General features: G+C 42.5%; 1 protein-coding gene across 1 annotated transcript; it reads left to right on the plus strand.

The window, feature by feature from the left end:
• The first annotated feature begins 810 nt into the window (after window positions 1-810).
• On the plus strand, window positions 811-22,763 carry LOC135110735 (uncharacterized). Its single transcript, XM_064023357.1, has 2 exons — window positions 811-1,185; window positions 22,154-22,763. Exons 1-2 carry the CDS (start codon window positions 905-907, stop codon window positions 22,374-22,376), a joined length of 504 nt encoding a protein of 167 aa, XP_063879427.1. The 5' UTR covers window positions 811-904; the 3' UTR covers window positions 22,377-22,763.
• The last annotated feature ends 230 nt before the right edge of the window (window positions 22,764-22,993 follow it).

Raw genomic sequence — 22,993 nt, forward strand, 5'->3', positions numbered from 1 at the left:
AAAAGTTGAAAAGCATGCACCATCTCCATGGATTCATTAACAATAGAATGATCGACACAAGATCTATTGCCTAGTGACGATTCATAGGTAAAAGATGCGTGAGAAGTAGATAATCGTGGATACAACAAATTTTCATCACTCAGAAATTTACATAAGAGAAAATAAGAGAAATCTACATAAGAGAAATCTACATGAGACCAGCATTGCGAGTTGATCTTCTAAAATCAACATCAAAATCTCCCCCAATGATATCATAACCATCATACATGTTTATCAAAGCTGATGATTCACTTAATACATCACCATACATATTAAAGCTCAAGTCACAGTTATCATCATTAGGCATGTACACTGAGACAATGAGTAATTTGGCAGTGATTCTGAGCAACAACAGCACACAGGCGCCTGGAGATGGTGAGGGAGCGGACGGCCAGCGCCAGGCCGCGGTGCCACACCATTGCGCACCCCCTATACAGCCTACCAACACGAGAAATATTACACTCATCCATGGCAGACACCGCATGATGTTCATTGTCAAAATAAATAAATAAATAAATAAATAAATAACAGATAAACTTTTCAATTTCTTCATTCTGAAAAGCATGCAGCCAGATCTCTTGAATTAATAAAATACCACACTTTCAAGAAATATATTGCAAACACTCGTAGTCCCTAAATTTAAAACATGAGCAATTAAAATAACATAAGAACATAAGAAAATAAGAATTGGTGCAGGAAGCCCTCAGGTTTACACGTGGCGGCTCTATTAATTTATCACTATTTGAGAATCAATTCCTTCCTGTCTCTCTTTTATTTCTAATCTAGCTTTTCAAGTATGAATCCATTATTTCTTGTTCTGCCCTGATTATTACTGAATTATGGAGTTCTGTCCTACAGGATCCATATGTTGGATTATGGGAACTTCGTGCCTGGGTATCTCTGGTCATCCCGAGAACCGGTACTTCGGGAGCTGGGAGATAAGCTCACTCTCCTGTCAGAGTATGACCAGGTGATAGACGCCTTCGATAAAGGAGCTGGGGTGCTGGAGGCCACGGAATACTCCCAATATCTCTTCATCACACGTCAAAGGAGCAAGAGAGCGTATGCTGTTGAAGAAAAACTTTATCCCAACTACGTGGGCTGGGTGTTTCAGAAGGGCTCGCCTTACAAATATGTCTTTGATAAGTAAGTTACATTCTACTATTGTGCCATCTAATCAATATTCGGTGTTTTGTAGTTTCGAAGTTGGAAGTTGAATTATTCAGAAAGAGGATTAGGTAAAATTAGGACCTGAGAAGTCTCGTCGTTAATGAACCTATCTGTCGGTCAAGCTCGCTAAATAATGAAGCTTTAAAGTAGTAAAACATTTAAATACTACCCCTCCTTGATTAGCTCTGATTTTTTTTTTTCATTTTCAAGTGTATCTTTTTGTTGACTGTGGCCTAATTTCTCGGTTGGAGCTACAGTGGTCGTTCAAGATGCCAGTGACTAGCTGTGAGATTACTGTCTTTATGATTTTAACTGTTTTAACACCGAATTCGACTTTTTTTTGTTTTGTACCGCTATATTTTTTTATACCGCTATATATATATATATATATAGAGAGAGAGAGAGAGAGAGAGAGAGAGAGAGAGAGAGAGAGAGAGAGAGAGAGAGAGAGAGAGAGAGAGAGAGAGAGAGAGAGAGAGAGGTTAGGTTTTAACACTGAACTGACCGTGTTTTTAAATCACTGTACACATTTTCATAAATAGGTTTTAATTTTCACTATAAGTGGTGTAACTTTGCATTCAAATAGTTATAATGTGTAGCTATTGGTGTGTCTGGATTTAAATGATGACCGGACAACTGAACCAGTGTCAATTGAACCAATGACAACTGAACCAGTAACAACTGAACCCAGTGAGAAATGAACCCAGTGACAATTGAACCAGTGACAACTGAACCACACAACGTCGAGGATGATATGAACGCTATACAAATAGCCATTATTATTATTAGTGTTATTATTATTATTATTATTATTATTATTATTATTATTATTATTATTATTATTATTATTATTATTATTATTATTATTATCAAAGCCCTTAGTTCTCACTTTTTGAGTGGCTTTTACATCTGCTGGATGACATTTTGATGGAGACGAGAGGAAGTTTACTCGAAGTGCATTCAGCTTTGGATTCAAACTGAGGATAGAGAAAGTAAAAGGAAACGCAAGGGTTTGCTGTCAGTAGCCTCAGACATCTGTGTCTGTGAGCAAAAGATAAGGTTAAGTAAAAGAAAGATTATTTTCCACAGTTTGAAAATATGTAATTTGCAATAATTTACCTCACTTACTGAGATGTGTGATATGTCAGGAAATGTATTTCATCCAGAGGTTCAGATAGATGGTTATACACTATTCTATGAAGATTGGGAGAATAGGAGAGGAAGAGGTGCCACGCTTTATGTTAGGGACACATTAAATGTTGTATTAACAATATCGTGTTGTATTAACAGATATCAAAATAAAGTCGATATAAGTTGATATTAAGGAAGGATCACAATCAATAGTGCAGGGATTATTGTACAGACCACCGAATACTACAAAGAAGTTAGCAGCTCAGTATGGCAGGAGATACATTATATTATATTATTATTATTATTGTTATTATTATAGGAGATAAATAGACCAAGCAGATACAGTCAGGTATGTGTGGTAGGAGATTCTGATTTTAGAAATATTGACTGGAGCCCAATAAAGGGTAACAGTGAAGCAGAGTAATTTTTAATGTAATTCATGATAATTTTTTTCTTTAAAGCAGGTAATCTTAGAACTTACAAAGGGAAATAATATTCTAGTTGTAATTCTGGCTAACAGGGAGGAAGCGGTCACTTAAGTGAAACTTGGAGGACAGTTAGGTAACAGTGACCATTGTGAAATTAGGTACAAATAAAAATTGGAGGAAGCTTCTAGAAGCTACTTGACTTAATCTGACTTGAGAAGAGTAGATTTTAAGGGATGAAGAAGGTACCTCCAGGAAGTTGATTGGCAACGTATGGAGGGGGATTTGTAGGTGAGATCCAGGACAGAGATGAGGGAGATAAAGCAGGATGGAGGGGGTGAAGTGATGTGCGAGGATGGGGGTCGGGAGGAGGTGAGAAATGGACGGATGAGTCAGGACAGTGAAAGAGAGTGGATGTAGGTTGAAGTGCGAGAGTGGGCTAAGGGGTACACGTCATGGTGAAATGGGTGAGGTGAATTAGAGGCGGGTGGAAGATGGAGTGGAATGAGTTGCATAAATATTTCGTTAACAGATTACAAATAGGCCAGGCAGTAAATATTCCTTTTTAAAATAACAAGATCACTGAAGAATGACCCAAAGTGGATAACTACATAAGACAAAAAAAAAAAAATCTATGTAAGAGATTAAAGGTAAGGGAAGAGGATGTAGGGCTTTTTAATATAATTAATTAGTTAGAACAGTCAGGAAGTTAAAGAAGAAGGCTAAAAATAATTACGAATTAAAGGTAACAAACAAGTCGAAGACCGACCCTAAGGAATTCTATTAGGTATATAGGACAAAGAAACAGAAAAAATAATAGGTTCATTAAAGACATCTAATGGAGAGTTAGTTCTGGGGGAAGAGATGAGTAAAATTCTAAAAATGTATTTTTTAACAGTTTTAACCCAGAAAAACATGCAGGAAATGCTGGATTTTAAACATATTTTTAGAGCAGAAGAAAATGAGAAACTGATACATATTTCCATAACTAAGAAGGTAGTGGAACAAAAGATAGTTGGGCTGAAAAAAAAAAAAAACTCCAGCATTAGAGACTTGGGCAGGATAGGGGTGAGAGAGTCTTGTGTAGCGAGGCCACAGGAAAAGGAAGGTATGCAGTTAGAAAGATCATAAGAGTAGTTAACATGAAAATAGCAGTAGAAGATAGCAAGAGATGTAACATCGTGCCGATGAGAGAGAGGCTGAAGACCAGTGTAGCGGGACACAAGTCACCGCTCCTAGCACTCCGTTTTCTTTTGTATTTTCACCCTTCCGTTTTCACTCTCTCTACTGCACAGACTTTTGTCTTTCATCTCTTCCTACCTCACTTTATACATTCTCTTACTTGTACACATTCTGTGCACGCTCTTTGACACATGTGTTACACATCTTCTCAATACGTCTTATTACTCCTTTCTTCACACAGACATACACACACATATACACTCTCTTTTTCTATAATTTTATGTGTGTCGTTTGTTGTGTTAAGTAATTTTTATATATATTTTTCATGTTTTTGTTGAATAAATAGAGAATACCCAGGCTAAGTTTCCTTTGCCAGAGCTACACTGCTATGACACTGGAAACTGTTACCCTTCAAGGACTAAACACTGCTATGAACAAGAGGCATAGTTGGGAGCCTAAACTTCTCGCTTGAGCAACTTCCGGGCGGCCAAGTAGCACCTCACCTTCGCTACAATTGGTGACCCCGTTGTTTTTCCGGAGTGAGCAGCCAAGTCCACCCTGCTGCTTTCCTCCAACCCCCTGGCCAAGGCGACGCGGTCGGCTACTGCGGGCGAATCTTCCAGCAGCTGCCCCTTCGCCGATGTCGCCGCCTCCAGCAGCAGACCCCCACCCCCCGCCTCGACGCTGCCCGGCCGCCACCCCCCTCCAGCCGCCTGTATGCCGCTCCCCGCCGCCCGGCCGCCCTCACGGCGCCTCACCCCACGGCACTCTCCCGCTGGCCCTCGCCACTGGCCAGCAGTCTCTCCCAGTCGCGGACGCTCCTCCATGTAACTTCTGCCGGCCCCTCCAGTTTCCTGCTGTTACCTGGAGCCCTCCCACTGGCCTCGTCCTGCCTCCATCTACAGCTCTTCATTGGGGATTACCTACGGTCCATCGCCCAGGATTAACACTGTCATCCGTGGATTACTTACAGTGCGGTGCCAAGGATAACGTACAGTTCGTTCAGTGGTGAGTGCAGTGCCATGGATAACGTACAGTTCGTTCAGTGGTGAGTGAAGTGACATTGCCCCAATTCGGCATCTCTCACCGCTGTGGCACCCGGTCACACCGGCGCCTCACGCCTTCACTCCTCACCGCTGTGGCTCCCGGACTTTCCGGCGCCTGTAGTGTACTTTACACAGTCACGTGGTGGTCCACTCAGCACAATGCCTGATGACGTCGACTCCGTAGCCTCCATCTCAGCAGAAGACACTACCAAGCAACTTGTTGAGCTCGTCTCACAGCTTAGACTTGAAGTGAGAGATCTTTGGAGAAAGGTCGAAGAACGCTCATACTCACGTTCGCGTTCTTCCTCCAGACAGCACTTCCGGCGCCGCCAGCGTTCAAACAGTAAGACGCCGGAGACTTCTAGTTTCTGCTACTACCATGAAGAGTTCGGGAAAGACGCAAGAAATTGTAAGGCTCCCTGTACCTTCGCCAAGTCTTTAAACCCCAACAGCGAGCACTAGCGGCGCATAGTGTTCGCGACACCTCGTCTGCGCTACTGAAGTTGTATGACCCTCTCTCCCGGACCACGTTCCTCATCGACTCTGGTGCAGACGTCAGTATCCTCCCTGCCCCTGGTGTACACCGGACGTTGCCTCCCCTCCTTCACCTTCACGCCGCCAATGGTACGGAGATTCCTGTATACACGCGACGCACCTTGCAACTTCACCTGAACCTCCGCCGTACCTTCGAGTGGACGTTCTACGTAGCAGCTGTCACACAACCAATTCTAGGTGCTGACTTCCTCCGACACTTCGGTCTCCTAGTGGACATCAAGGGTCGGAAGCTGCTCGATCCTCTCACCTCAGTCACAACAAAGGGACAGGTCACTCATGTTGATAGCACACAGATCTCCCTCGTCAAGGCAGACCACCAGTTCTCCTCCCTGCTGAAGTCCTTCCCTACGCTGACGCAGCCGTACTCAGCCAGCAAGCCGGTCACACACCACGTCTCGCATCACATTGAGACCAAGGGACCTCCTACCCACGCCAAGGCCCGCCGCCTAGCTCCAGAGCGCGCCAGACAAGCCAAGGCAGAGTTCGAGTCCCTCATTCAGCAAGGCATCATACGGCCCAGCTCCAGCAACTGGTCTTCCGCTCTCCACATCGTGCCTAAGAAAAATGGCGAACTACGATTATGTGGAGACTACCGCGCTCTCAACTCGCGCACCGTCGAGGACAGGTACCCAGTGCCTAACATCCAGGAGTTCTCTTCTCAGCTCTCCGGATGCACCTACTTCTCGAGGATCGACCTTGTGAAAGCTTTTCACCACATCCCCGTCCATCCAGCGGACATTCCGAAGACTGCTCTCATCACACCCTTCGGATTGTTCGAGTACGTCAGGATGCCCTTTGGTTTGAGGAATGCCGTTCAAACCTTCCAACGCTTCATTGACGAAGTCCTTCGAGGTCTCCCCTTCTGCTTCGCGTACATCGACGACCTCCTCATCGCCAGTCCTGACGCAGAGACGCACCAACAGCACCTCCAGCAAGTACTCACCCGTTTGCAAGACTAAGGGGTGCAAGTCAACGTCGACAAGTCTGTGTTTGGGGTCCCCTCCATCACCTTCCTTGGCCACACTGTCTCCTTGGAAGGTATCACTCCACTGCAAGAAAAGTGCGAGTCCATCCAGAACTTCCCCAAGCCTACAACACAGCACCAACTCAAGCAATTCCTGGGGATGCTGAACTACTACAACCGCTTCATCCCCAGCTGCTCACTACTTCTTCAGCCGCTCTACGCGATGATCAAGCCTTGCAAGAGAGGACAGTCCATCTCCTTAGTCTGGACTCCAGCCACTGAGGAAGCTTTCACAGCAGCAAAACAAGCTCTCAGCTCCGTCTCACCTCTCAGCTTCCCTGCCCCAGATGGCATCATCTCTATCGCCACAGACGCTTCTGACATCGGCATCGGAGCAGTTCTACAGCAGTATGTCGACGGAGGTTGGAAACCGCTCTCTTTCTTCTCAAAGAAATTTAACAAGGCGGAATCCAAGTACAGTACTTACGACAGGGAACTTCTCGCCGTCTACAAGGCCATCAAGCGTTTCCGGTACTTCGTGGAAGGTCGCAACTTCCATGTATACACCGACCACAAGCCACTCACTTCGAAGTCCCTGCACATCAAGACCTCCTGTTCACCGCGACAACTGCGTCACATCGACTTCATCTCGCAGTTCACCACGGATTTGCGCTACGTCAAAGGTGAACACAACGCCCCAGCTGATGCTCTCTCGCGCAACATCTCTGCTGTGTCATCTTCTCCCATCGACTACACTGCCATCGCTGCTGACCAGGCCAACGATGAAGAGCTGCGGCAACTCCAAGACAACCCCGCACTACAGATGAAGAAGATACAACTCCCAGGAACCACAGTGCACGTTTACGCTGACACTTCCACCGATTCCTGTCGGCCTTACCTGCCGAAGACCCACCGGTATCGTGTTTTTCGTCAGCTGCACGACCTCTCCCACCCTGGCATCCGAGCATCTCAGCAGATGATGACCTCACGCTTCATCTGGTCTGGCATCAACAAAGACGTCAGGCTGTGGACCCGCACATGTGTCAAGTGCCAAGCCTCCAAGGTGTGGCGACACACACGCTCTCCTGCAGCCGCCTTCACTCCAGTCTCTTCACGGTTCGACCACGTACATGTGGACCTCGTTGGACCACTACCCTACTCTGACGGTTAGCGGTACCTTCTCACCTGCGTCGATCGCTTCACACGCTGGCCGGAAGCTGCACCTTTGGCTGACATCACAACGGACTCCGTCGCACGTGCCTTCATCACTACTTGGATCTCCAGGTTCGGTGTCCCTCTCAGCCTCACTTCTGACCGTGGCAGCCAGTTCGAGTCCAGTATGTGGTACAAGGTGATGTCACTACTAGGCATCCAACGCTTCAGGACAGCCAGTTACCACCCGCAGGCAAACGGCACCGTTGAGAGATTCCACCGTCAGCTGAAGTCTTCCTTAGCTGCCTCTGCCACACGTGCAGACTGGTCCCAGGCACTTCCTCTCGTCCTCCTTGGCATACGGACATCACTAAAGGAAGACCTACACCACTCCTCCGCCGAGCTCGTTTATGGTACCAAGCTCAGGTTACCTGGCGAACTCCTAACTCCTGCACCTTGCTCTACTCCTTGCAGCGTTCAGGACTTTGCTGCCAACCTCTCTGACTTCATGCAGCGTCTGCAGCCTGTCCAGCCTCGCACGTCTCCCTCCAAGACTTTTGTCAGCCAGGATCTGGACACATGCACGCACGTGTTCGTCAGGGTTGACGCTGTGAAGAAGCCCCTGCAGCAGCCCTACCAAGGCCCCTTCAAAGTCCTGAGCAGGAGGAGAAAGACGGTCACTGTGGACAAGGATGGTAAGGCTGACACCATCTCCATCGACCGAGTCAAGCCTGCCTACCTCCTTCACAGTGACCCGGCCGTCATCAACACCATCGGCCAGAACGTCGCCACCAACACCACTCGGCACCAGAAGACGGTTACGTTCCTCCTCCCTCGTCACTAGGGGGGGAATACTGTAGCGGGACACAAGTCACCGCTCCTAGCACTCCGTTTTCTTTTGTATTTTCACCCTTCCGTTTTCACTCTCTCTACTGCACAGACTTTTGTATTTCATCTCTTCCTACCTCACTTTATACATTCTCTTACTTGTACACATTCTGTGCACGCTCTTTGACACATGTGTTACACATCTTCTCAATACATCTTATTACTCCTTTCTTCACACAGACATACTCACACATATACACTCTCTTTTTCTATAATTTTGTGTGTGTCGTTTGTTGTGTTAAGTAATTTTTATATATATTTTTCATGTTTTTGTTGAATAAATAGAGAATACCCAGGCTAAGTTTCCTTTGCCAGAGCTACACTGCTATGACACTGGAAACTGTTACCCTTCAAGGACTAAACACTGCTATGACCAAGAGGCATAGTTGGGAGCCTAAACTTCTCGCTTGAGCAACTTCCGGGCGGCCAAGTAGCACCTCACCTTCGCTACACCAGTTAAAGGAAAGAGCCAGTTATAGGAAAGGAGTAGATAAGACAAAAGCAAAAAAAAAAACTTTCGATTCCACCCCATCTAAAAGAGCGGTATGAGTTGAACCCCTCCCAAGACATGTGAAGCATACTCCATACATGGACGGATAAGGCCCTTGTACAAAGTTAGAGCCCGGTGGGGGTGCTTCTCTGCGTGAATTGTTTACTTACTGAAAGGCTGGACATCTACGAAAAGAGGTGGGAAAAGGGCAGGGTGGTATCATCAGCGAAGGAAGGTCTGGATAGTTCAAGAAGTTTGGTTTAGAATATCATTGATGAATAATAGGAAGAGAGTAGGTGACAGGACAGAACCCTGAGGAATACTATTGTTAATATATTTAGGAGAAGAACAGTGACCACAGCAGCAATAGAACGATCAGAAAGGAAACTTGAAATGAAGTTACAGAGAGAAGGATAGAAGCTGTATGAGGGTAGCTTAGAAATCAAAGCCTAGTGCCATATGCTATCAAAAGTTTTTGATATGTCTAAGGCAATAGAAAAAGTTTCACGAAAATCCCTAAAAGAAGATGACCGAGACTCATTAAAAGATGGCCTGGACGGACCCATACTGGCAATCAGATAGAAGGCTGTGAAGTGAGAGATTTTAAAAAAAATTTTCCTGTTGAGGATAGAGTGGAAAATTTAGGAGAGGCAGGAAACTAAAGAAATAAAACGGTAGTTTGAGGGATTAGACTTTCTTCTTTTTCTGATCCCTATTCTGTCCACCTCTCTAATGCAAGAGTTAACCAGTATTCTCAGTCATTCATCCCTGTGTCTGGTAAACTCTGGAACTTCCTGCCTACTTTTGTATTTCCTCCTTCCTATGGCTGGAACTCTTTCAAGAGGGAGGCTTCACAACACTTATTCTTTAATTTTCGATGATACTCTTGACGTTTTTTTGGGGGGGAACTGGCACCTAGGTGGGATTTTTTTTCCCCCGGCTTTGTTTTCCTTGCCCATTGACCCTCTTGCGTAAAAAAATAAAGATAAATAAATAATTAAATAAATAAAAAAATTAGGAAGAAGTTGACTGTAGGCAAACATCCAGCATGAGGGAAAGGTAGATGTTGATAGACAGAGCTGGAAGAGTTTGACTAGGGAAGGTACAGTTTCGGAAAAAAGTAGAGACCCCATTAGGACTATAAGACTTCTGAGAGTTAAGGCCAGCAAGAGCATGGAACACACCACTGTGAATGTTCTTAATGGGTAGTGTAACGGTGTCACATAATTAATAATAATGTGTATTGTATTTATAATGCCTTGCTTGATTAGCAATATAAGTGTATGTATACATATATGCATAAGTGCAAATAGTGGGTGTTGGCGCATAAGGGTGGGGCGGATATGATCACGCCACCCTACGTCACACACACACCATGGAACTTTCCATACTCCTTTTATTGCCATCGATAAGTAATCGATAGCACCTACATTACAGTATCTAAGTATTCTCCATAGTTAATCTCTCCCTAATGTATTTTGGCATGTATTACTCTTAGCTATAAGTAGCTTTTCCTTTGCCTTATTTATGTAATTAGAGAGTAATAATTATGAATATATTCATGTACTGTGAGTGCGGTCAACCCGCCCCTATTTCTAATGTCAGCACTTTTTGAAGGCGCTAAGCGTCCCTTGTGCCGGCTCCGGCAGTCTCTTGCCAGGGTGTAACGCTGTACCACGCAGAGGACATCCGTTGTCCCGTACGCGCCACACCCTTCTCCAGAACTCTGTACATATATCTAAATATACCTATTTTTATACGTTCACCTTTGACATTCACCTGAAAACCACAGAAACTCACCAAGAGTGACTTTACCTATTATATAAAGGTAAGATACTAATGAACAGTGTCCAGTGGTAATTGATAATTCAAAACCACACCGGAACATTTGGTGGCAGCTTAATGAGATACGAATAACTAACTCCAGTGCCAAGAGCAACAACAATAAACAGTGGTTGAAAGTGAAGTGGTGAACGGACACAGTGAACGGAGAAAACGGCAACCAGTGGCAGGGTAGTGAGGAGAGCAGAGGAGCGAGCCGGCGTTGTTTACAAAACTTACGCTGACACACCAAAACACTCGCACCAAGCCAAGAGCGACGCACCTAACGGTCTCGCCTTACTCACCCAGCCTGCCACTCCCAAGATTCACTTCTCTTTGTTATTAAAGGAGGAGACTTAAAAGACTCGAGGAGAAACCTAACAATTCTTTGGTTTCCCCTCGGTCTAATTATTCGTCGTAGATTCTCGGCGAAGACATCATCGGCGCAGACATTCTCGGCGCAGACCAACACATCTTCCACCTGCAGGAATCCTGCAGGATTCTACAAGAACACTACTATCCTAAGAGGAGCTTCCCAAGACGGAAGGAGTCTTCCTAAGAAGAAGATATATATATATATATATATATATATATATATATATATATATATATATATATATATATATATATATATATATATATATATATATATATATATATATATATATATATTTTTTTTTTTTTTTTAAGTGTGAATTTCTCCGGCTACAGTCGTGAGTACAGACACTTAGTGGTACACCACACCAATATTAAATAAAACACTTGTGGTAACGCAAACACTGTTAGGGTTCATGTATAACTTACCTATTTCACAGTGATGTTACTTATGTGGAAATTAAAATAATTTAGTTTGCCTCTTAAACACCGTTTTCTTTTTCTGCTGGACGGAGCGCTCGCTCTCGTTTTCTTTTAAGTGTTCAGGGATAACTAGGATAATTCCATTTCTGTCCCTAAACCTTCAATTCTGTTAAAATTTTCACACTTCTCAAAATACTAACCATTCATCCTTTAAGAGTGGAAACGCCTTTGGACGATGGAAACGTAATTTAAGTGTGTAATTAATACCTAATTAAGAAAGTAATAATACTACATTTATGGATAAAGCTGATAAGTTAGCTGAAATCTATGAACTGGAGTGTCATTTCCAAGCGGATAATAGTGACACTAGATCATCAGAAGCACTATCAACGGAACCAAAAGCCACTACAGTGGAAAATACCGTGCCTCATGAGGACGGAAACGTGTTGATTACAAGATCAGGGAATAAATACCCATCATTATCAGCAGCAACCATGGCTAATCCTAATGCTTCTGCTTCAGCCTCTACTGGCTCTCCTTATGCCTTGCATGCATCTACTACACTTAAGGTACTTCCTATTCCTGAAACAATATCAGCATTTCGCGGAGAAAACCCGCAAGAAAGGGCTCATGATTTCATCCGTTTGTGTGAGGATGTTATGACAAGAGCAAATACTATCACCGATGAAGACAAGATCTCTTTCGTCAGATCTAAATTGGCTGGAGAAGCAGCACACATGATGAATACCAGCGCTTTTAGTCCGCTTGAAATAGGGACTAGTTATGCAAATTTCAAGAAAAATTTCTTGAACATTTTTGGGGGTAAGAGTCAAACTGACCTAATGGTACTAGCCTCCAAGGTGGGTCTTAGATTTGCAGCTGAAATTAACTCTCTTCACGAAATGAAAGCCTTAATCCCTACACACCAGTTCGTAACGGACTTCATGGATGTCTTACGACTTAACAACTGGTTCCAAGGAAACAGTATGACAGAAACAGATTTCAGAAGACTTCTGGAATTCATCTTTTACATATCATTGGTGAATGGGGAAGTGAAGAAAACCGCAAGTCATTTTCGCTTTAAACCGGGAGACACAGTAGCTGACCTTGCAGTCCTGATTCGGGAGAAAAGAGGGCTATCTGGTGCCTCTCCGGAAACTCAAACCTCATTGGTTGCTCCACTCATGGATGACGACCAATCTCAACCTTGTGCGGCAGCCATGGCGAGGCCTGGAAATGTCTGTTCGTACTGCCATAAAATAGGTCATGTTGAAAAAAGATGTTATAAGAAACAAAAGGACCAGAAATTGGCAGCAAATAAATCCGACTTGGAGAACAAAACAAAAGGGGGTAATCTCTCTGTTAGACCAAAACCAGGTGCATCGCCCCAAGTGAAAACTGGTAGGACAAGATCCTACAGGGACGTCGCTACCCAATACTGCCTCATACATGGCCAGTGTAAACACTCATCAGAGCAATGTAAAGATATAATCAATATGAGAATTGAAAAACAGGCCAGAGCTAACCTGAACAGTACAAGGCAGTCGGGGGAAGACCAGCGCACAGTAGTAAACAAACCCGACTAAAACATCTAAATGCGCAAGACGCTGAGGCAGCAGATTCTTCTGACATGTCAGTGTATTCAACCATAAATGCTGCCAACAACCAAACAGACATAATGGCATTACCAACTAGGGTAGGTAAGCATCGCTTATCTTTGGCTGTAGACACTGGAGCCACAGTAAACGTGATCTCTGAAGAATCTTACAAGATTCTGAAACGGAATTCACGCGGTGGTAAATGGATACTCCGTCCAAGTGACTTGAATCTTTCTGGTGTCACAGGGTCAACCCTGAAAATCTTAGGAAAAATTTCCTTACCAATAAGTCTATCTAAGCATACTCAGCTTATTCAAACTGATTTCTATGTAGTCAGTAACTTTAAACTTCCTTCTGACGGCTTATTAGGGCTAAGAGCCATGAAGTCTCACCAGATAGTAATCTATCCAAAGCAAAATACAGTCATGTACTGCGGACGACATCTGGAAGGGATGAAACATCCTGCACCTTTGGTTTCCAGGCAACCCAGAAACGGTTCTTTATCACGGAAGGGACAAAGATCCAATGGGGAGCCTCAAACGATTCCATCTGTCCGGTCTCCTACGAGAGATAAGGATATAACAGAAGCATGGAGGGAAGCAAAAGCAATTGTCAATGCCAGTTATGACATTCCTGCTCGTGTGGCAAAACGGATTACAATTCGTGTTCCAGAAGCTCCTGTAGGCAGTGACATCTGTCTTGAAGGTATAGGTAATGTTAGGCGATTGGCTGTTGAATCGACTCTTTCCACAATTAGAAAGGGTCATGTCACTGATGCTTTGGTGGTGAACACTACTGGAAGTTCTGTAAGGATCAAACAAGGTCTTTTCCTTGGAAAGTGCCTGGTTTATGACAAGAAAGTGGTACCAGAACCCAGTATTCTGCCTGGAGCCTGCGTCTCTTCGGTGAGTCAGTCTGCTGTTGACACCGAGCTGGGGCAGGCGCCAACCCTATGTTCGTTTGTCAATGTTGTGGACTACCCCGAAATGAGGCCCGCGCTCTTGGACTTATTGGGGAAGTATCGCAATGTCCTGGCACTACCTGGAGAATCCTTAGGTGTGACCGATCGAGCGGAACACCACATTAGGTTAAAACCAAACACTAAGCCAGTATATATACCAGCTTATCGTCTTCCTCATAGTCAGAGGGCGACTGTAGATGACATGATTCATGACATGATTGACAAGGGAGTGATTCAAGAATCGTGCTCTCCTTGGAATTCACCAATCTTTTTGGTTCCCAAGAAAGATAAATCTTTCAGGCCGGTAATCGACTTCCGGCGGGTTAATGATGTCACAGTGGATGATCATTATCCTTTACCTGTCCTGAGCGACCTTCTAATGTCCTTAGGTCGTGGAAATAAAATTTTCTCTAGTTTAGACCTGTTGTCAGGATACTGGCAGGTTCCCTTAGCCCCCACTTCACGGGAAATAACGGCGTTCAGTACGCCTAGTGGCCATTACGAATGGTTACGCATGCCTTTTGGATTAAAATCCGCTCCTTTAACATTCCAGAGAATGATTAACAGTATTTTCACGGGTTTACTTGGCAAAACCGTGTTTGCATACCTGGATGATATAATCATCGCTAGTAAGGATCAAGAATCCCATCTGGAGAGTTTAAAATTAGTCCTCCAGAAGCTTGAAGAAGCTGGACTTAAAGCAAAGCTTTCTAAATGTGAATTTCTAAAAGCCAAAATAAAATTCCTTGGCCATGTAGTCGATGGTGAAGGAATCCACACGGTGGATGAAAAGGTCATAGCTGTACAGAAGTTTCCTCAACCTAAATCGGTGGAGAATGTCAGATCTTTCCTAGGTCTTGCGGGATATTACCGTCCTTTCATCAAGAATTTTGCGGCAATTGCATCCCCACTTACTAAACTCCTTAAAAAGGATGTTGCTTTCCATTGGGAGGCTGCTCATGAACAAAGTTTCAATGAATTAAAATCACTATTAACAAATGCACCTGTACTTGCTTTCCCAGAGCATTCAGAGCCGTTCATTATTTGCACGGATGCTTCTTCTCTAGGACTGGGAGCAGTACTGATGCAGACAGATGCCAGAGGCAAAAACTATGTAATAGCATATGCAAGTCGTGTGCTTAATCCAGCAGAGTCTAATTACTCTGTCACTCATCAAGAAACACTTGCTGTAGTTTGGGCTTTAAAACATTTTAAGGACATTATCCTTGGATATCCAATTACAGTCTACACGGATCATGCACCCGTAATTGAACTTTTCAAAGGGAAAAATTTAACTGGACGAGTGGCAAGATGGTACTGTACCATGCAGGAATTTGCTCCAGTAGTCAAGTACTTGCCAGGTCGTGCTAATGTAGTAGCCGACGCACTTTCACGAAATGTGCCTGTGGGAGCTGTCAGTGACTCGATCCCTGTAAATAACTTCACCTTGAAGGAATTAAGTAAAGCACAGCGAGAGCATGAAATATGGTCTAAGGTCATACATGCTCTGGAGTCAGGCGAAGAAGATAATCTTCCACGTCTACATATACCATTCTCTCAATTTTTCATGTCACCAGACAATATTCTGTGTCGACATAATCCCCAAATGGGAGAGTCTAGTAAACAGCACATCATTCCTGAGAGTTTAGTCCATGTCATACTTATCTTAGTGCACGACATGCCAAGTGCGGGACATCCAGGAAGAGAGCGAACTCTACAAGCAGCGCGTAAAAGCTATTATTGGCCTACCATGCGCACTGACATAGAAGATTATGTTGCCAGGTGTATATCATGTGCAAAGCACAAGGGTGCGGTAAAAGGACCAGCCCCAATACTGGAATATCCACTACCTGAGCGACCTTGGGACATTGTCTCCATTGATCTTCTTCAATTACCCAAGAGTCAAAATGGCTCGCAGTATCTACTTGTGTGTGTAGACCATTTTTCAAGGTTCGTGGTTCTCTCACCTTTAAAGGAAAAATCTGCTAAATATGTAGCGCATGCGCTAGTAACTAAGTTGTTTTGTCCATACTCAGCACCACGAGTGTTGTTAAGTGATAATGGATCTGAATTTCGCAATGAAATCCTACAAGGAATATGTACACAGTACAACATTAAACACACATACACTGTGGCTTACCATCCTTCTTCAAACGGACTAGTAGAAAGAGCAAACAGGAAAATCCTGGAGGTTCTTCGTCCAGTTGTAAACAGTCTCCATGATGACTGGGAGGACTGGTTACCACACGTTGGCGCCTGCATTAACAGTTCAATGTGTGAAAGTACTGGGAAATCCCCACATTATATATTATATGGTGAAGATAAAAATCTTCCTTATGATTTGTTGGCAAGTCCACAAACTCCAGTATACAACGTAGATGACTATGTTAAACAACATATGCATGTTTTCAAGGACATTCATGCTAAAGTCCGAAGTAGGCTACAAGCTTCTAGGGCAGAAATGATGGCTAGACAACACAAGCGTGCGACCCCTGTCACGATACAGGTTGGAGACACAGTTAAAGTTCGTTATCCGGACAGGACCTCCAAACTCTCCCCTAAATTTAGTGGTCCATGCTCGGTTGTCCGCCAGTTACATGGTAACAAATTTGAGGTGCATGACCCTCTTCTTAACACTGCTGAGATAGTACATAGTGATCGGCTTGTGAAGACTAACGCTCAGCTCCAGTCATCAACAGAGAGTACTACTGATCAGGTTACAAACCTTAATTCTACTAATACTATAAAGACGCATAGGTATAACCTTCGCTCACGCAGCTAATTGCCTGCATTACTTACAGATGGCACTGGGCCTCCTGGTTACCTTCTTGAGCATGCTGCAAGTGCTACAAGCGTCCACTGCGTTGCATGTCAAACCGGGGGCTCTCACCACACATCTTGGGGAAGTAACCTTAATAGAAGATGTTCTTCTGGTTCGATATCCTTTTTCTACCTTATTTTCCGTAACTTCGGACCTCGACGCTGTCTCAGAAACTTTGGATAACTCCTTACAGGAACTGGAATCCTTACTTGCTGATGAAACGCATAGCCAGACACAAGTTTTCTCACAAACCATAATCAAAGCTTTAAAAGCAAGGGTAGAATTCTTACACGGGAAATTGAACCAATCTCAGCATGACTACAACCTTCATCCAGTGCACGCTCGTACCAAAAGAGGACTCATAAATGGGTTGGGACAACTGTCTCAATATCTTTTTGGCACCGCCTTGGACGAGGATGTACAGGATTTAAGGAAACATTATGATCAACTAATAACGGTTGCAGCTACTAATAAGAAGGTCCTGAACCTACATCACAATAAAATAGTTAAATTAGAAACTAATCTCAATGAGTTATTACAGTATTCAAATGATTTAACAACTGTGCTTGATAATGCCTTACATAGTTTAGATGTGATAAATCACGTTGTGGTTATAGATCAAGCTTTGCATGTAGTTGAAGCTTCCTTGGGTTCAGTTCTCTCCATTAATGAAGCGATAATTCGCAACATGGTGGATGCTGTCAATGGCAGGGTAACAACTTCACTATTTCCTGTAGAGGATTTGCTTCACACAATAGAAATTGGTCAGTCAACCTACAAATTGACACCAGTGTATGCAGCGGACATGATCCAGTATTACTACCCATTGCTGGAAGCTACCTTGACCACAGATGCAATAATTGTAAACATACCTTTTAAATCTCAGGATCATTTTGAGGCCTATGAGATTAAACCTTTTCCATTTTCCGTTAATAATTCTGTGATGACACTGGACATGAATCCTTCCTTAGTGCTAATAGCCAAGGATTTTTCATTATATACAATTGGAGATTTAACTGAATTAAAACGTTGTAAATCTTCATACTTGCATTTGTACCATTGTTCAAGTATCCAATTTGCTTTCTTACCTGTAGTAAAAGGTATTTGTGAAGTCGTCTTGACACGTTCAGAGGCGTCTGCAGCTCTAACACTCTGTCCATACAAGCATGTGGTTTCAAAACCTATTTTCCATTGCAATTTTCATGGATATCATTACTTTTATTTCACAGAAAACTTTTACGTCTCAGTGACTTGCCCAGAAGGGACCACCTATGAGGAGGTTATAGGACATTATGCAGTACAAGATGCTTGCCATGTACGTTCTAGTAAACTAACCACTTACCCTTCTAGGATTAATTTAGCTTTTACGACAGACCTTTCATATAGAGTTTTCCCTGTTACTTCCCTGGAGAATTTGACAAAGTCAAGGATTTCTTTTATAACAAACTCCTTATCCACTCTTTCCTTCTCAAACACAGAAGAGTTTTCAGAGGCTCTAGAGACATCCTTACCAGTATATCTGAAACCTGGGATTCTCTATCCAAGTATCCTGACACCTTGCCTTATTTTAATGTTTTTGTTAATATTCTTATATGTGTGTGTTAGGAAAGCCTTAAATTTGTATATATATCTTGATAGTAGACGTAAACGTCTTAATGAAGGAGTTTCATACACATAACATGGTTAGGTACACTGTATTCGCGAGGACGCGTCAAGTAGGTGACCGAGCGATGTAACGGTGTCACATAATTAATAATAATGTGTATTGTATTTATAATGCCTTGCTTGATTAGCAATATAAGTGTATGTATACATATATGCATAAGTGCAAATAGTGGGTGTTGGCGCATAAGGGTGGGGCGGATATGATCACGCCACCCTACGTCACACACACACCATGGAACTTTCCATACTCCTTTTATTGCCATCGATAAGTAATCGGTAGCACCTACATTACAGTATCTAAGTATTCTCCATAGTTAATCTCTCCCTAATGTATTTTGGCATGTATTACTCTTAGCTATAAGTAGCTTTTCCTTTGCCTTATTTATGTAATTAGAGAGTAATAATTATGAATATATTCATGTACTGTGAGTGCGGTCAACCCGCCCCTATTTCTAATGTCAGCACTTTTTGAAGGCGCTAAGCGTCCCTTGTGCCGGCTCCGGCAGTCTCTTGCCAGGGTGTAACGCTGTACCACGCAGAGGACATCCGTTGTCCCGTACGCGCCACACCCTTCTCCAGAACTCTGTACATATATCTAAATATACCTATTTTTATACGTTCACCTTTGACATTCACCTGAAAACCACAGAAACTCACCAAGAGTGACTTTACCTATTATATAAAGGTAAGATACTAATGAACAGTGTCCAGTGGTAATTGATAATTCAAAACCACACCGGAACAGTAGCATGAAGCAGTTATAGAATGGAGGATAAAGAGGAACAAACCTAAATCACCCAAGAGTGAGTCTTTAGCAGAGTCTGAGTGAAGAGTTTAACTTTAGGAATAGATGAGACGGCAGTTGTAGCATCAGGTTGAAATAAAGGAGGAAAAGATAAAGAAGCTTATTAAAAAAGATTATAAAGATAAAGAAGTTATTGGAAATGTTTTTTGTAGAGGTTCCAGATATCACGAGGGGAGTTAGATCTTGAAAGATTTTGACATTTTCTATTGATGAAGGACTTTTTTGGCTCTTTGGAGAACAGACTTGGCATGGTTTCGGACAGAAATGTAAAGTGCATGAGATTCTGGTGATGGAAGGCTCAAGTACCTTTTGTGGGCCACCTCTTTCATATACAGCACGAGAACACACTGTGTTAAAGTAAAGTTTGGAAGGTTTAGGTTGAGAAAGAATGAGGAATGTTCGCTTCCATGCGAGACACAGTCATGTCTGTTTTGCGCTCAGCACACAAAGACGAGTCTCTTACACGGAAGCAGTAGTCATTCCAAGGAAAATCGGAATAATAACTCCTCAGATGCCCCCAATTAATAGAGGCAAACCGCCAGAGGCACCTCTGCTTTGTGGGATCCTGAGGTGGGATTGGAGCGATAGAAGATACATATAAGAGGTTGTGATCAAAGTAGCCCAACGAAAAGGATAGGGTGACAGCATAAGCAAAAGCCTTAGAGGTGAAGGAAAGGTAAAAAATGTTGGGCGTATCTCCAAGACGGTCAGGAATGTGAGTACGGTGTTGCACCAGTTATTCTAGGCCATGGAGAATAGCAAAATTAAGGGCTACTTCAATTGGATGGTCACTGAAGGGAGAGGAAAGCCAAAGCTGATGGTGAACATTGAAGTCTCCACAAATGGATATCTCCTCAAAAGGAAAGAGTCAGAACATGTTCCACTTTGGAAGTTAAGTAGTCAAAAGAATTTCTCATAGTCAGAGGAGTTTGGTGAGAAGTATAAAACACAGATAGATTTAGTTCGAGAGTGACTCTATAGTCGTTGCCAGATGATAGAAAATTCTGAAGATTCAAGAGAGGAGTGTGGGCACGAGGGCAGGTTAAGTTATTGCGCACATAGACGCAATTCAGCCTTAATTGAAAATGAGGGTAGTGAATTTAGGAGGGAACGGAAACGGGCCCTCTCTCAGTTGCCTCAGACACCTGTGTTTTAGTGAGGAAAAGAAGATAAGGTTTTGTAGAAGAGAGGTGGTGTTCTACAGATTGAAAATTAGATCTAAGGCCATTAATGTTACAGAAGTTAATGAAGAAGTTGGGAGGGTGTCAAGACACTTAGGATCGATACCGTAAGAGCAGTTTGACCTGGGGACGTTTTTGGTCCCTTCCTAGATGGGGACTGCGAGGTTGATGTAGGAGTGACCAATTTTAATTTAGAATTTAAAGTGAAGTGCGTGTGTGTGTGTGTGTGTGTGTGTGTGTGTGTGTGTGTGTGTGTGTGTAATTGGGTGGGTGTACTTGTAGTTTTGTGTGAAGGAAGAAAGTTGTCTTTAGAGGGCAGGCTGTGACTGCCCCCTTGTGTTGTGAGATCACAGCTGGTTTATTAATGAGTTCACAACACCCTCTGATCCAATGTTTGAAATCTCACTGGTAGTAACTGTCGTTTCGGTAGATGTCTACTGCCTCCTCCTTATGTTCTTACGTTCTTTTGTAACCTGAGAGGGAAGTCGACTCTTTAAACACCACACCAAGATGCTGATGTTTCAGGAATGAGGTCACCACAGTTTTTAAGTGTTTTTTTTTTTTTTTTTATTCCCTTTACAGCAAACAACACCACACATAAGATATTCTTGGTGCACTTAATTCACCAATAAGATTAATGCTTATAATTATATCCACCTATATATTTCCCAGTGTACAGGCAATATTTGTCCTTGGTTATGACACTTTCATTCTGTGTGTCTGTATCATTTGTCTTAAATCTATTTTCAGTAGTGATGCCGCAGGGTTCTCAACAGCAAAATTAATACGGATAAGTGATTATATTAAGGAATAGAAGAGTGTTAGGAAATAATAATGTATTTAAAGTTAAGATGGAGGTCTTCATTTAAATTATAGGAGTGCCGATGATAATATCATTTAGTCAAAAAATACTGTTTTCTGAGTGATGTCAGAGGAACACCACGGGTAAATATAAATGTTTGCGTTAACTGATTATTGTGTATTTCTTGAAGGGCTTTTAGGTGGATTCTTGCAGTGTAAGTGTCGGCTATATTGAGCCTTCTTCCTACATTGTTGAAAAATGCCTCAAATCACGTTTCCTTAAAGATATCAGAGGGTTACCAACGGAGATAGCTGATTGAATGGACGCGTACTAAAAACCGAAGATATTGGTGCTTTGTAAAAAAAAAAAAAAAAAAAAGAAAGAAAAAAAAAAAATGTTATACCATTCATTTCAACTTCCTTGATTTTATATATATATATATATATATATATATATATATATATATATATATATATATATATATATATATATATATATATATATATATATATATATATATATATATATATATATATATATATATATATATATTTTTTTTTTTTTCTTTTTTCTTTTTTTTTCTCTTCACTTCCTTCCAGCCTGGATGGAGCGGGACCAGTTCAGCCCAAACATTTTAATCAAAATAATTTTCTTTCCAGGTACTTGACCTGGATGTCAGAGGCAGGACTAACGATTTTCTGGCGTCGCCTCGTTATCACTGAATTCCAGAAATCTGAATTTCAAGGAGCTGGACAAATGGAGGGAGCAGAATGGAGACCACAATCCCTTACACTGGAGCACCTTCAGGGCGCATTTATTGCCTTGTTCCTCGGGACGGGACTAGCAATGGTCGTCCTTATCCTTGAAGTTCTTTGCTATTAAGAAACCTCATCGATGTTACCTGAGTTGAGAACTGTAGTAGATTATATATTAAGTACAACTTTGTCACATGCATGTAAACAATAAACACATTACTTCCACTAATAAATAGATCAATAAAACATTGAAGGTTTACTTTTTTTTATGTTTATTAATAACATTTATGTAATGGGGAAAAACATGATATTTCAATTACAGAACAATTATAAATCATTCCACAATTATATACCATGCAAAACATTAGTGTTTCCAGCAACATCATACGATATACATTTATAATTAATCAGATAATCAAGTATGTGTTGTATATTATGAAAAATAAATTATACCAAACACTGCACGTTTCGTAAACGACCACAGTTCTGACCAAAAGATTATTGGATATTTGAATCTGCACCCACTCTGTCAGAAAAATTTGTATTCACATCATTATAAATCTTTCGAGTTTTTAACCGACTGTCCATTAATTATTTAAAGACCCCACTTCCCACCCTCTCTCTCTCTCTCTCTCTCTCTCTCTCTCTCTCTCTCTCTCTCTCTCTCTCTCTCTCTCTCTCTCTCTCTCTCTCTCTCTCTCTGTCTCTCTCTCTCTCTCTCTCTCTCTCTCTCTCTCTCTCTCT

Source organism: Scylla paramamosain, chromosome 20 (genome assembly GCF_035594125.1).
Source record: "Scylla paramamosain isolate STU-SP2022 chromosome 20, ASM3559412v1, whole genome shotgun sequence".
In the NCBI taxonomy this organism is placed as follows: domain Eukaryota; kingdom Metazoa; phylum Arthropoda; class Malacostraca; order Decapoda; family Portunidae; genus Scylla; species Scylla paramamosain.

Coding starts and splice junctions, on each gene's coding strand:
- LOC135110735 (XM_064023357.1), top strand. CDS start 905: ATGTTGGATTATGGGAACTTCGTGCCTGGGTATCTCTGGTCATCCCGA. Junction 1,186..22,153: donor TACAAATATGTCTTTGATAA/GTAAGTTACATT, acceptor TTTTCTTTCCAG/GTACTTGACCTGGATGTCAG.